Source organism: Pseudophryne corroboree, chromosome 1 (genome assembly GCF_028390025.1).
Source record: "Pseudophryne corroboree isolate aPseCor3 chromosome 1, aPseCor3.hap2, whole genome shotgun sequence".
Taxonomy (NCBI): domain Eukaryota; kingdom Metazoa; phylum Chordata; class Amphibia; order Anura; family Myobatrachidae; genus Pseudophryne; species Pseudophryne corroboree.
In genome coordinates, this window is record NC_086444.1 from 565,724,798 (window position 1) to 565,738,301 (window position 13,504).

The window sequence follows — 13,504 nt, forward strand, 5'->3', positions numbered from 1 at the left end:
GCAGGGGGAGAGCAGACGAAGGATCGCAACAGGAAAAGGCATAGGTTAAGGAGCAGAGATGCAGCTGAGGTAACAGAGTTTAGACTGCTCCCTTTGAGCGCGCAAGGATGTGAGGGCTTTATAGAGGCCTAAGGTCAGGCATGTCCAAACTGTGGCCCTCCAGCTGTTGTGAAACTACACATCCCAGCATGCCCTGACAGTTTTGCTGTCGGAGAATGCTAAAGCTGTGTCATGGCATGCTGTAATGTGTAGTTTCACAACTGGACGGCCGCAGTTTAGACATGCCTGCCATAGGTGACTGAAAAAATTCAGTTGCGGCCATCTTTGTTTTTACTGTCTGGCGCACAGGTAGAGCGGACAATCCTTTTTTGTTTTTTTTGTCATGCATAGAGGCTTATTACTGCGGCCATGTTGGTATTTCCACATGTACAGTGGATGGTGTGCCCTACTGGCGCTGGCTCTGGGCAAAACAGATTTATAGGAGCTCTACTGTTAAGTTCTTTCTGAATTTAAGTTATTTAAGAGTGTTTGTCTTCCAAGGGCCACTGCTGACAGGTTCTGCGGAGAGGGAGCACCAGAACTCTCAACCCGTTCAACTCGCGCTGTATCAACAGTTGGTGGTGTGGGAGTTGTAAACGTCAGGCTGGTTTAAATTTTATTTTATTTGTTTAAATAATTCCAGGTGTGACTCTTATTTCTCGATCATCCATAGGGGACACTGGAGTTCAGTACCATGGGGTATAGTTGGGGTGATCAGGCGAGCCGGCACTTTCAAATTTTTAGTGTGTGTGTGTGTCTGGCTCCTCCCCATCTATACCCCTCCCCAGACCAGTTTTTAGAAATGTGCCCGGGAGAGCTGGTCACTTCCTCTGGAGCTCCAGAGATATCTTTTTAATTGTGTTTTTTTTTTTTTTGTTTTTTTTTTCTGACTTTAAAACGCCTCAACAGTCTGGCAGTTTGCCCCTGCCAGCCTGCTATGAAGGAGCTGCCGGGGAAACTGTCCCACCCTGCGGGGTTTGGAGCCAGAGTTCCCAGCTGCAGGGACGTCCGTCCCTGGGTAACTCTCATCCAGCAGGTCGCTGCTGACATGGAGCCCCAAGCAGCCCACTGCCACCGGCAGCATGGCTGAAGAACGATTGGTAAGTATAGCCCAGGGCCCCATTAGCGGGGATCCCAGGTAAATTGGTGGCTTTACAGGCAGTACGCACTCTGTAGTTATGGAGTTGCACCATGCTGCTATTGCAAAGCAGGTGCGGTTTGTCTGATTCGGTAAGCTGTGTATTTTAGACAGCTGTGGTGTCTACCAATATATGCTAAATACACATTAGAGCCTCCCTGCCCTGGCTGCGGTTACCTGGCGACTCCTTTATGCAATGATTATGGTGATGAACTACTACTAACTAGATCTATTAGGAAAGTGCATACAAAAGCAGTACTAAATATAATTACACATCTATGCCAATCTGTTTTTCTGTGACAGGTAGTGGTTGAATTTCTCATGACCTAAATTCTGTAGACAAGGTAACACAATGCAGTTGTGGGAGGTGCAGGAGAGATGCTCTTAAAGTTGCACAGCTTTGGTGTGTTTTTTTTTTTTTTTTCTTCTTTTTTTTTTTTTTTTTTTAATGGAAGCCATTATTGGAATGATCTTTTTATTATGTCAGCATGTTTTCGTTTTTAAATATATATTTTTTTCCTTTATGCCCCATTGCAGGAATTTCACACTCCCGTTGTTAATGTAAAAGACCGTCTCACACATACAACTCCAAACTCTGCACCGCAAAAATGGTTAGATAGAAGTTGGAGACAAACTGCAAGTGGCAGCCTGCGTCACACTCCAACGCCATGCAAACAGGATGCCATGAGTGCTGCACGGATGCAGCTTGCACAACAGGTATGTATCTTTTATTGTAACTGCTCCACAAACATTCCAGAAAGCAAGCAGTGTGTCGCATAAACGGGTACGCTGTGAATGTCATTAGCTTAATGAATTCTATTTCCTTGGACTGAATCCTTAGAGTTTATAATGGCAAAGCTCTGTGTCAGAGCTGCAGTATTGTTTACAAATGTAAATTTTGTTTAAAACAAATTTTTGTGTATATAACCTGTCCTCTGTGTCGGGTGACTGACACGACTTGAAGGCTCCGCTGAGGGTATTCATTCTCGTGCTTGCATACGTTTTTCTGAATATTACGTTTTAGTCGCATATACTAATCCGAAGTACCTGGGACACTAAAAATTTGTCACAAAGGAATTGGTATAAAGTCGCTGATTGATGCATGTTTTAAGAAAGGCATGGTGCATCTAAGTTGCAAAGTCTGTGGCACACCAAATGGAACTGTTTGCTGTGATTAGTGTGTATGTGTATCTATATGTGCCTGTTTCTGTGGCAGTCCATCCCCCAGTCACTATATTCTCTAAATGCTGCAGAGCATGTTTCTTTCATGTCCTAGAGGATGCTGGGGTCCACATTAGTACCATGGGGGTATAGACTGGTCCACTAGGAGCCATTGGCACTTTAAGAGTTTGAGAGTGTGGGCTGGCTCCTCCCTCTATGACCCTCCTACTAGACTCTGTTTATAAAATGTGCCCGGAGGAGGCGGTCACAGCTAGGGAGCTCTCCAGAGTTTCCTTATTAAAATTTTAATTTTTTAGAGTTTGTTTTACAGGGAGGCTGCTGGCAACAGCCTCCCTGCAGCGAGGGACTTAAGGGGGAAGCAGTGTCCGTCCTGCGGGGTCTGAGCCACAGTCTACACTGACTGGACACTGAGCTCCAGAGGGGATAGATCGTTCCCCGCCACAGGGGATCGCTCAACCCAGCAGTATGCCGCCACCCCCTTGCAGAGCTGAAGATTGTGGGGAGCCTGTTGTTGACGCGTCAGTATCCAGACTTTAAAAAAAAAAAGTGGCGTTGCCTGTTCCGGGATCTACCACCTTGAAAGAGCCGGCTGATTGTAAGATTGATAAATATGCTCAAATCCATGTACACGGCTTCAGGGGCTATACTGCGTCCTACTATTGCCAGTGCTTGGATTGCCAAAGCTGTAGTCAAGTGGTCTGGCACCTTACTTGAAGATTTGAATACTATGGATAAGGATGATGATGATGTCTTATTTTTGCGCAACATTCTGGATTCAGCGGGATTTCTGGTGGAATTCATGAAAGATTTGTGTTCCATGGCTGCAGGAATTTCTTCCATGTCTGTCTCAGCGCGGCAAGGACTGTGACTATGTCAATGGTCTGCCGACACAGAATTCAGGAAAAGTGAGGAGTCTCTACCGTATACAGGTCAGACTCTCTTTGGGAAGCGATAGATGCGTGGATTTCCATGGCTACAGCGGGTAAGTCTCCCTTTCTTCCCTCTGCTGCTCCTGCTCCGAAGAAACTGTTTTCTTTACTTACATCACAGCCCTTTCGAACTACGAAGCCCAGAAAGGCCAGGCAGTCCAACACCTTCTTTCGGGGAGGTAGGCCCAAGTCCAAGAGACCCGCTACGGCAGGTTCCCAGGAACAGAAACCTATTTCAGGTACACCAAAGTCCTCCGCGTGACTGGACTGCTGGTCCCAGTGATGGGGCCGGTGGCAGCGAGACTCAGGCAAGTTCGGTGTCGTCTGGCCTAGATCCCTGGGTGCATTTTTTTTTTTTTCTCCCTTTTTTAAAATCTGGTTTACCAGACAGGATGGTCCTACATGCCGCCGTCCAGAAGTTGGTGGAGTCAGAAGTCATTGTGCCCGTACCACCTCATATGCACAACAAAAGTTACTATTCGAACCTTTTCGTGGTACCGAAACCGGATGGTTCGGTCAGGCCCATTCTGAACCTAAAGTCACTAAACCTCTTTCTGAAGGACTTCAAGTTCAAAATGGAGTCTCTAAGAGCAGTGATATCAAGTCTGGAAGAGGGAGAATTCCTGGTATCCCTGGATATAAAGGATGCGTAGCTCCACATTCCAATCTGGCTGCCGCATCAGGTGTATCTCTGCTTTGCCTTGTTGGACTGTCATTTCCAGTTCCAGGCCCTGCCATTCGGCTTGTCAGTGGCACCGAGGGTGTTCACCAAGGTGATGGCAGAGATGATGGTTCTCCTTCGCAGACAGGGGGTAAACATAATTCCATATCTGGACGAGCTGCTGATAAAGGCATCGTCCAGGGAGAAACTATTGCGGTCCATTGCTCGCACGACCAATCTTCAGTGTCCACGGTTGGATTCTGAACCTTCCAAAATCACACTTGGAACCAACCAGGAGGTTGTACTTTCTGGGGATGATCCTCGACACGGAAGTACAGAGGGTATTTCTTCCACTGGAAAAAGCGTTGGTGATGCAAACAATGGTCCGGGATGTCCTGAAGCCAGCCCGGTTGACTGTTCATCAATGCATTCGCCTTCTGGGGAAGATGGTGGCCTCTTACGAGGCTCTACAGTACGGAAGGTTTCATGCTCTGTCCTTCCAACTGGATCTTCTGGACAAGTGGTCAGGATCTCATCTGCACATGCGAATTCGTCTGATGCCAAAGGCCAGGATTTCGCTCCTCTGATGGCTCCAACTACCTCACCTTCTGGAGGGCTGCAGGTTCGGGATTCAGGACTGGATCCTTCTAACCACGGATGCAAGCCTCTGGGGCGCAGTCACTCAAGGGGAGACCTTCCAAGGAAGGTGGTCAGTTCTGGAAGTCTGCCTTCTGATAAACATTTTGGGAATTTAGAGCTGTACACAACGGTCTTCTTCAGGCGGCCCATCTCCTAAGAAATCGGGCCATTCAAGTGCAGTCTGACAACGCAACAGTGGCTTACATAAACTGACAGGGTGGAACGAAGAGCAGAGCTGCCATGGCGGAGTTAACAAGAATCCTCCTTTGTGCAGAAAAACACGCGTTGGCGCTGTCGGCAATCTTCATTCCGGGAGTAGACAACTGGGAAGCAGACTTCCTCTGCACACACGATCTCCATCCGGTGGTGTGGGGTCTCCATCCGGAGGTGTTAAAAGACATAACAGACCTTTGGGGATTACCCCAAATAGATTTGATGGCCTCTCGTCTGAACAAGAAGCTTCGGCGTTATTGTTCCAGGTCGAGGGACCCACAGGCAGTGGCAGTGGACGCCCTGGTGTCTCCGTGGTTGTTCCAGTCGGTGTACGTGTTTCCACCACTCCCACTCATCCCAAGAATCCTAAAGCTCATAAGAACAAAGGTTCAAGCGGACCTTCTGGATCTACTACAAGAAGAGCCGAGGCCCCTTCCTCTTCAAAAGGACCTGCTGCAGGACTTACCACGGCTACATTTGACGGCATGGAGGTTAAACGCCTGATATTAGCTCGGAGGGGCATTCCGAACAAAGTTATTCCTACCCTGATACAAGCTAGGAAAGGAGTAACTTCTAAACATTACCATCGTATTTGGAAAAAATGTGTCTTGGTGTGAGTCCAAGAGGTTTCCTGCGGTGGAGTTTAAACTGGGACAGTTTCTCCCCTTCCTGCAGGCAGGAGTGCATATGGGCCAGAGGTTGGGATCTGTGAAGGTCCAGATTTCAGCCCTATCTGTTTTCTTCCAGAAACAATTGGCTGCCCTCCCTGAGGTTCAGACCTTTTTTGAAGGGAGTTCTGCACATCCAGCCTCCCTTTGTACCGCCTATGGCGCCATGGGATCTTAACATGGTGTTGCAGAGGCTCAAACCAGTCAGACTGGAGAAACTGCAAGAGGTAGAGGTCAAGTTTCTTATGTGGAAGGCTGTCACTTTGTTGGCCTTAGCTGCTAGACGTCTGTCGGAGTTGGGGGCTTTGTCATGTAAGATCCCCCTACTTTATCTTCCATGAAGATAGAGCTGAGCTCCGGACACGTCAGCAGTTTCTTCCGAAGGTTGTGTCGGCATTTCATATCAACCAACCTATTATGCCAGTTGCTACTGACTCCTCAATTTCATCTAAGACCTTAGATGTTGTTAGGGCTCTGAAGATCTATGTAAAGAGGACTGCTCGTCACAGAAAATCGGACTCTTTGTCCTATGTGATCCCAAGAAAATTTGGTGTCCTGCTTCTAAGCAGACTATATATCTCGCTGGATCAGATTCACTATCCAGCATGCGTATTCTACGGTGGGATTGCTGTGTCCTTAGTCTGCTAAGGCCCACTCTACTCGTAAGGTGGGGTCTTCCTGGGAAGCTGCAAGGGGTATCTCGGCATTACAACTTTGCCGAGCAGCAACTTGGTCTGGGTCGAACAAGTTTGTAAAGTTCTGCAAGTTCGATACTTTGGCCTCTGATCTGAAGTTCAGTTATGCAGGAGCCTCCACGCTCTCCCTCCCGTTCTGGGAGCTTTGGTACATCCCCATGGTACTAATGTGGACCCCAGCATCCTCTAGGACGTAAGAGAAAATAGGATTTTAATTACCTACCGGTAACTCCTTTTCTCATAGTCCGTAGAGGATGCTGGGCGCCCGCCCAGCGCTTTGTTTTCCTGCAGTTGTTATCTGGTTCAGTACAACTTTGTTAGTTATGTATTGCATTACTTGGTAAGTAATGTTTCAGCTGTTGAAGTTTTTCAAGCTCGTTAGCTTGATTTGCCTTGTATGTGCGAGCTGGTATGAATCTCGCCACTATCTGTGTATAATCCTTCTCTCGAAGATATCAGTCTCCTCGGGCACAGTTTCTAGTCTGGTAGGAGGGGCATAGAGGGAGGAGCCAGCCCACACACTCAAACTCTTAAAGTGCCAATGGCTCCTGGTGAACCCGTCTATACACCATGGTACTAATGTGGACCCCAGCATCCTCTACGGACTACGAGAAAAGGATTTACCGGTAGGTAATTTAAAATCCTATATTTTTATTTTTTATTTTTTTCTGGCACAAAGACGTTGGAGTTGCACAGGACCTGGCGGATCATTAAGGACGGGCGTCTCGTGCTGCATGGTGTATTGAGGCTACATGTATGAGTACACATCCTGTAGTGTTCACAATGCATAGTGTATTCCTGTGTTCATGTTCCTTATACTTAAAATGGGAGACTGATACACAGATAGATGTCCTGTTCTGTTCTGTTCTGGCTCTCCCTAGATTAATAGTGCTTTTTGATGACCGTAACGAAATGAGAGAAATCGTGACGAACCGATATGGAGCAAACACTTTTATACTTATACCAAAAAAATCCTGTACCTTTCTCTTACGTGCTAGTGGATGCTGGGGACTCCGTAAGGACCATGGGGATAGACTGGCTCCGCAGGAGACATGGGTACTTTAAGAAAGACTTTAGGTATGGGTGTGCACTGGCCCCTCCCTCTATGCCCCTCCTCCAGACCTCAGTTTGATACTGTGCCCAGAGGAGACTGGGTGCATTACAGGGAGTTCTCCTGAGCTTTCTGTCAAAGTATATTTGTTAGGTTTTTTATTTTCAGGGAGCCTGCTGGCAACAGACTCCCTGCATCGTGGGACTGAGGAGAGAGAAACAGACCTACTTCTGTGAGTTTCAAGGCTCTGTTTCTTAGGCTACTGGACACAATTAGCTCCAGAGGGAGTCGGAACACAGGTCTCACCCTGGAGTTCGTCCCGGAGCCGCACCGCCGTCCTCCTCACAGAGCCGGAAGATAGAAGCCGGGTGAGTATGAGAAGAAAGAAGACTTCAGAGGCGGCAGAAGACTTCAGATCTTCACTGAGGTAACGCAGGGGGGGGGGTGCCCTGGGCAGTAATTAGGACCTCTTGGCAAAAGTTGGACATATATACAGTTGGGCACTGTGTGTATGTATATGTATATATGTGTATGTGTATATATATATATATATATATATATATATATATATATATATATATATATATATAATATATATATATACATACATACATACATACATACATACATATATATATATATATATATATATATATATATATATATATATATATATATATATATATATGTGTATATATATATATATATATGTATATATATATATATGTGTATATATATATACATACTATGTATATATATATATGTATGTATGAGCCCCCGCCATAATGTTGTACAGAAACGCGGGACAGAAGCCCGCCGCTGAGGGGGCGGGGCTTCTTTCTCAGCACTCACCAGCGCCATTTTTTCTCCACAACTCCGCTGAGAGGAAGCTCCCCAGGCTCTCCCCTGCAGATTCACGGTAGAAGAGGGTAAAAAGAGAGAGAGGGGCGGGGGGGGGGGCACATAAATTGGGTGCAAAAACATAATATACAGCAGCTACTGGGTTAACACTAAGTTACTGTGTGATTCCTGGGACATATAGCGCTGGGGTGTGTGCTGGCATACTCTCTCTCTGTCTCTCCAAAGGGCCTTGTGGGGGAACGGTCTTCAAAAAAGAGCATCCCCTGTGTGTGTGGTGTGTCGGTACACTTGTGTCGACATGTTTGCAGAGGAAGGCTATGTGGAAGCAGAGCGGGAGCAAATGAATGTGGTGTCTCCGCCGACAGCGCCGACACCTGATAGGATGGGTATGTGGAAGGTTTTAAATGATAATGTAATTCCTTGCATCAAAGGTGGATAAAGCTGAAACCTTAGGACAGTCGGGGTCTCAGCCCATGCCTGATCCTATGTCGCAGAGGCCGTCAGGGTCTAAGAAGCGCCCACTATCCCAAATTGTTGACACAGATACCGATATGGATTCTGACTCCAGTGTCGATTACGATGATGCAAAGTTACAGCCTTAATTGGCTAAAGCCATCCGTTATATGATTATAGCAATGAAGGATGTGTTGCACATCAGAGGAAACCCCAGTCCCTGACAAGAGGGTTAATATGTATGGGGAAAAAAGGCAGGAGGTGACCTTTCCCCCTTCACATGAGCTAAAGGAGTTATGTGAAAAGGTTTGGGAATCTCCAGATAAAAAACTGCAGAGTTCCAAACGGATGCTTATGGCGTATCCTTTCCCGCCAACGGACAGGTTACGCTGGGAATCCTCCCCTAGGGTGGACAAAGCTTTTAACACGCTTATCCAAGAGGGTAGCTCTGCCGTCACAGGATACAGCCACCCTAAAAGATGCTGCGGATAGAAAGCAAGAGGGTACCCTGAAGTCCATTTATACACATTCAGGTACCTTACTAAGGCCGGCAATTGCGTCGGCCTGGGTGTGTAGTGCTGTAGCAGCATGGACGGATACCTTATCTGAGGAACTTGATACCTTAGACAAGGATACTATATTAATGACCCTGGGGCATATAAAAGACGCTGTCCTATATATGAGAGATGCTCAGAGACATTCGCCTACTGGGCTCTAGAATAAATGCAATATCTATTTCTGCCAGAAGGGTCCTGTGGACTCTGCAATGGACAGGCAATGCCGACTCAAAAAGGCACATGGAGGTTTTACCTTACAAGGGTGAGGAATTGTTTGGGGAGGGTCTCTCGGACCTGGTCTCCACAGCTACTGCTGGAAAGTCAAATTTTTTGCCATATGTTCCCTCACAACCTAAGAAAGCACCGTGTTACCAAATGCAGTCCTTTCGATCACAAAAAGGCAAGAAAGTCCGAGGTGTGTCCTTTCTTGCTAGAGGCAGGGGCAGAGGAAGGAAGCTGCACAACACAGCTAGTTCCCAGGAACAGAAGTCCTCCCTGGCTTCCACTAAATCCACCGCATGACGCTGGGGTTCCACAGGCGGAGCTAGGCTCGGTGGGGGCGCGTCTCCGAAATTTCAGCCACAAGTGGGTTCACTCCCAGGTGGATCCCTGGGCAATAGAGATTGTGTCTCAGGGATACAAGCTGGAATTCGAAGAGATGCCCCCTCACCGATACCTCAAATCGGCCCTGCCAGCTTCCCCCTTAGAGTGGGAAATAGTGTTAGCTGCAATTCACAAATTGTATCTTCAGCAGGTGGTGGTCAATGTTCCCCTCCAACAAGGAAAGGGTTATTCGACCATGTTTGTGGTACCGAAACCGGACGGTTCGGTCAGACCCATATTGAATTTAAAATCCCTGAACATATACCTGAAAAGGTTGAAGTTCAAGATGGTATCGCTTAGAGCGGTCATCGCAAGCCTGGAAGGGGGGATTTTATGGTGTCTCTGGACATAAAGGATGCATACCTTCATGTCCCCATTTATCCACCTCATCAGGCGTACCTCAGATTTGTGGTACAGGATTGTCATTACCAATTCCAGACGTTGCCGTTTGGTCTCTCCACGGCACCGAGAATATTTACCAAGGTAATGGCAGAAATGATGGTGCTCCTGCGAAAGCAAGGGGTCACAATTATCCCATACTTGGACGATCTCCTCATAAAGGTGAGGTCCAGAGAGCAGTTGCTGATCAGCGTAGCACGCTCTCGGGAAGTGTTACAACAGATGGCTGGATTCTAAATATTCCAAAGTCGCAGTTGATTCCTACGACTTGTCTGCCCTTCCTGGGCATGATGCTGGACACAAACCAGAAGAGGGTTTATCTCCCGATGGAGAAGGCTCAGGAGCTCATGACACTGGTCAGAGACCTATTAAAACCAAAACAGGTGTCGGTGCATCACTGCACGCGAGTCCTGGGAAAGATGGTGGCATCATACGAGGCCATTCCCTTCGGCAGGTTCCATGTGAGGACCTTTCAATGGGATCTGTTGGACAAGTGGTCCGGATCACATCTTCAGATGCATCGGCTGATCACCCTATCCCCCAGGGCCAGGGTGTCACTCCTGTGGTGGCTGCAGAGTGCTCACCTTCTCGAAGGTCGCAGATTCGGCATTCAGGACTGGGTCCTGGTGACCACGGATGCAAGCCTCCGAGGGTGGGGGGCAGTCACACAGGGAAGAAATTTCCAAGGGCTGTGGTCAAGTCAGGAGACTTGCCTTCACATCAACATCCTGGAACTAAGGGCCATATGCAACGCCCTACGTCAAGCGGAGTCCCTGCTTCGCGACCAACCGGTTCTGATTCAGTCAGACATCACCGCAGTGGCTCATGTAAACCGCCAAGGCGGCACACGGAGCAGGGTGGCGATGGTGGAAGCCACCAGAATTCTTCGCTGGGCGGAGAATCACTTAAGCGCACTGTCAGCAGTGTTCATTCCGGGAGTGGATAACTGGGAAGCAGACTTCCTCAGCAGGCACGACCTCCACCCGGGAGAGTGGGCACTTCATCAAGAAGTCTTCATGCAGATTGCAAGTCGGTGGGAACTGCTACAGGTGGACATGATGACATCCCGCCTCAACAAAAAGCTACAGAGATATTGCGCCAGGTCAAGGGACCCTCAGGCGATAGCTGTGGACACACTGACACCGTGGGTGTTCCAGTCAGTCTATGTATTTCCTCCTCTTCCTCTCATACCCAAGGTGCTGAGAATCATAAGTAAGAGGAGTGCGAACAATACTCATTGTTCCGGTTTGGCCAAGAAGGACTTGGTATCCAGATCTGCAAGAAATGCTCAGAGGACCCGTTGCCTCTGCCTCTAAGACGGGACTTGTTGCAACAGGGGCCCTGTCTGTTCCAAGACTTACCGCGGCTGCGTTTGACGGCATGGCGGTTGAACGCCGGATCTTAGCAGAAAAAGGCATTCCGGATGAAGTTATTCCTACACTGATAAAGGCTAGGAAGGATGTGACAGCTCAACATTATCACCGTATATGGCGAAAATATGTTGCTTGGTGTGAGGCCAGGAATGCCCTTATGGAGGAATTCCAGCTGGGCCGTTTCCTTCACTTCCTGCAGGCGGGAGTGACTTTGGGCCTTAAATTGGGTTCCATTAAGGTTCAGATTTCGGCCTTTATCCGTTTTCTTTCAAAAAGAACTGGCTTCTCTGCCTGAAGTTCAGACGTTTGTAAAGGGAGTGCTGCATATTCAGCCCCCTTTTGTGCCTCCAGTGGCACCTTGGGACCTTAACGTGGTGTTGAGTTTCCTGAAATCACACTGGTTTGAACCACTCAAAACGGTGGAATTGAAATATCTCACGTGGAAGGTGGTCATGCGCCTTGGCTTCAGCTAGGCGTGTGTCAGAATTGGCGGCTTTGTCACATATAAGCCCTTGTCTGGTTATCCATGCGGATAGAGCAGAATTGCGGACCCGCCCACAATTTCTGCCGAAAGTGGTTTCATCCTTTCATATAAACCAACCTATCGTGGTGCCTGTGGCTACTACTGACTTAGAGGATTCCGAGTCACTGGATGTGGTCAGGGCTTTGAAGGTTTATGTAGCCAGAATGGCTAAGGTCAGGAAAACGGATTCTTTGTTTATCCTGTATGCTTCCAACAAGCTTGGGGCACCTGCTTCAAAGCAAACTATTGCTCGCTGGATCTGTAACACGATCCAGCAGGCTCATTCTGCGGCTGGGTTGCCGCTGCCTAAATCGGTTAAGGCCCATTCCACAAGGAAGGTGGGCTCTTCTTGGACGGCTGCCCGAGGGGTCTTGGCATTACAGCTTTGCAGAGCGGCTACTTGGTCAGGTTCAAACACCTTTGCAAGGTTCTACAAGTTTGATACCTGGCTGAGGAGGACCTTGTGTTTGCTCATTCGGTGCTGCAGAGTCATCCACACTCTCCCGCCCGTTTGGGAGCTTTGGTATAATCCCCATGGTACTTACGGAGTCCCCAGCATCCACTAGGACTTTAGAGAAAATAAGATTTTACTTACCGGTAAATCTATTTCTCGTAGTCCGTAGTGGATGCTGGGCGCCTGTCCGAAGTGCGGACTTCTTCTGCAATGCTTGTATATAGTTATTGCTTAAATAAGGGTTATGTATAGTTGCATCAGTGTTGATCTGATGCTCTGTTGTTGTTCATACTGTTAACTGGGTAAAGTTATCACAAGTTATACGGTGTGATTGGTGTGGCTGGTATGAGTCTTACCCTGGATTCCCAAAATCCTTTCCTTGTACTGTCAGCTCTTCCGGGCACAGTTTCTCTAACTGAGGTCTGGAGGAGGGACATAGAGGGAGGAGCCAGAGCACACGAATCCAAATTCTTTCTTAAAGTGCCCAGTCTCCTGCGGAGCCCGTCTATTCCCCATGGTCCTTACGGAGTCCCCAGCATCCACTACGGACTACGAGAAATAGATTTACCGGTAAGTAAAATCTTATTTTTTTTTTTTTTTTGCATTATATTCCCCCACAGCTTAAAGTGCCACATTATCAAATGCAGTCCTTTCGATCACAAAGAAACAAAGTGCGAGGTGCGTCATTTTCTTTCCAGAGGTAAGGGCAGGTGAAAAAAGCTGCACAACACAGCTAGTTTCCAGGAACAGAAGTCCTCCCCGGCCTCTACAAAATCCACCGCATGACGCTGGGGCTCCGCTAAAGGAGTCGGCCCCAGTGGGGGCACGTCTTCGAGTTTTCAGCCACATCTGAGTTCACTCACAGGTGGATCCCTGGTCAATAGAAATGGTTTCTCAGGGTTACAAGCTGGAATTCGATGAGGTGCCTCCTCGCCGGTTTTTCAAATCTGCCCTACCAGCTTCTCCCCCAGAAAGGGAGATAGTGTTAAATGCAATTCACAAATTGTATCTTCAACAGGTGGTGGTCAAGGTTCCCCTGCTTCAACAAGGGAGGGGATATTACTCA

General features: G+C 47.8%; 1 protein-coding gene and 1 non-coding gene across 2 annotated transcripts in view; both read left to right on the forward strand.

Moving 5' to 3' along the window:
• HAUS6 (HAUS augmin like complex subunit 6) overlaps positions 1-13,504 on the forward strand; it is a 199,397-nt gene that overhangs the window by 127,850 nt on the left and 58,043 nt on the right. Inside the window, exon 14 of the mRNA XM_063914178.1 lies at positions 1,715-1,894. Within this exon, the coding sequence (XP_063770248.1) occupies positions 1,715-1,894 (180 nt within the window). The remainder of the gene's footprint in view (positions 1-1,714; positions 1,895-13,504) is intronic.
• On the forward strand, positions 6,990-7,116 carry LOC134932715 (small Cajal body-specific RNA 8). The gene has a single exon (XR_010179458.1). It is a non-coding gene; the product is annotated as a small Cajal body-specific RNA 8 (non-coding RNA).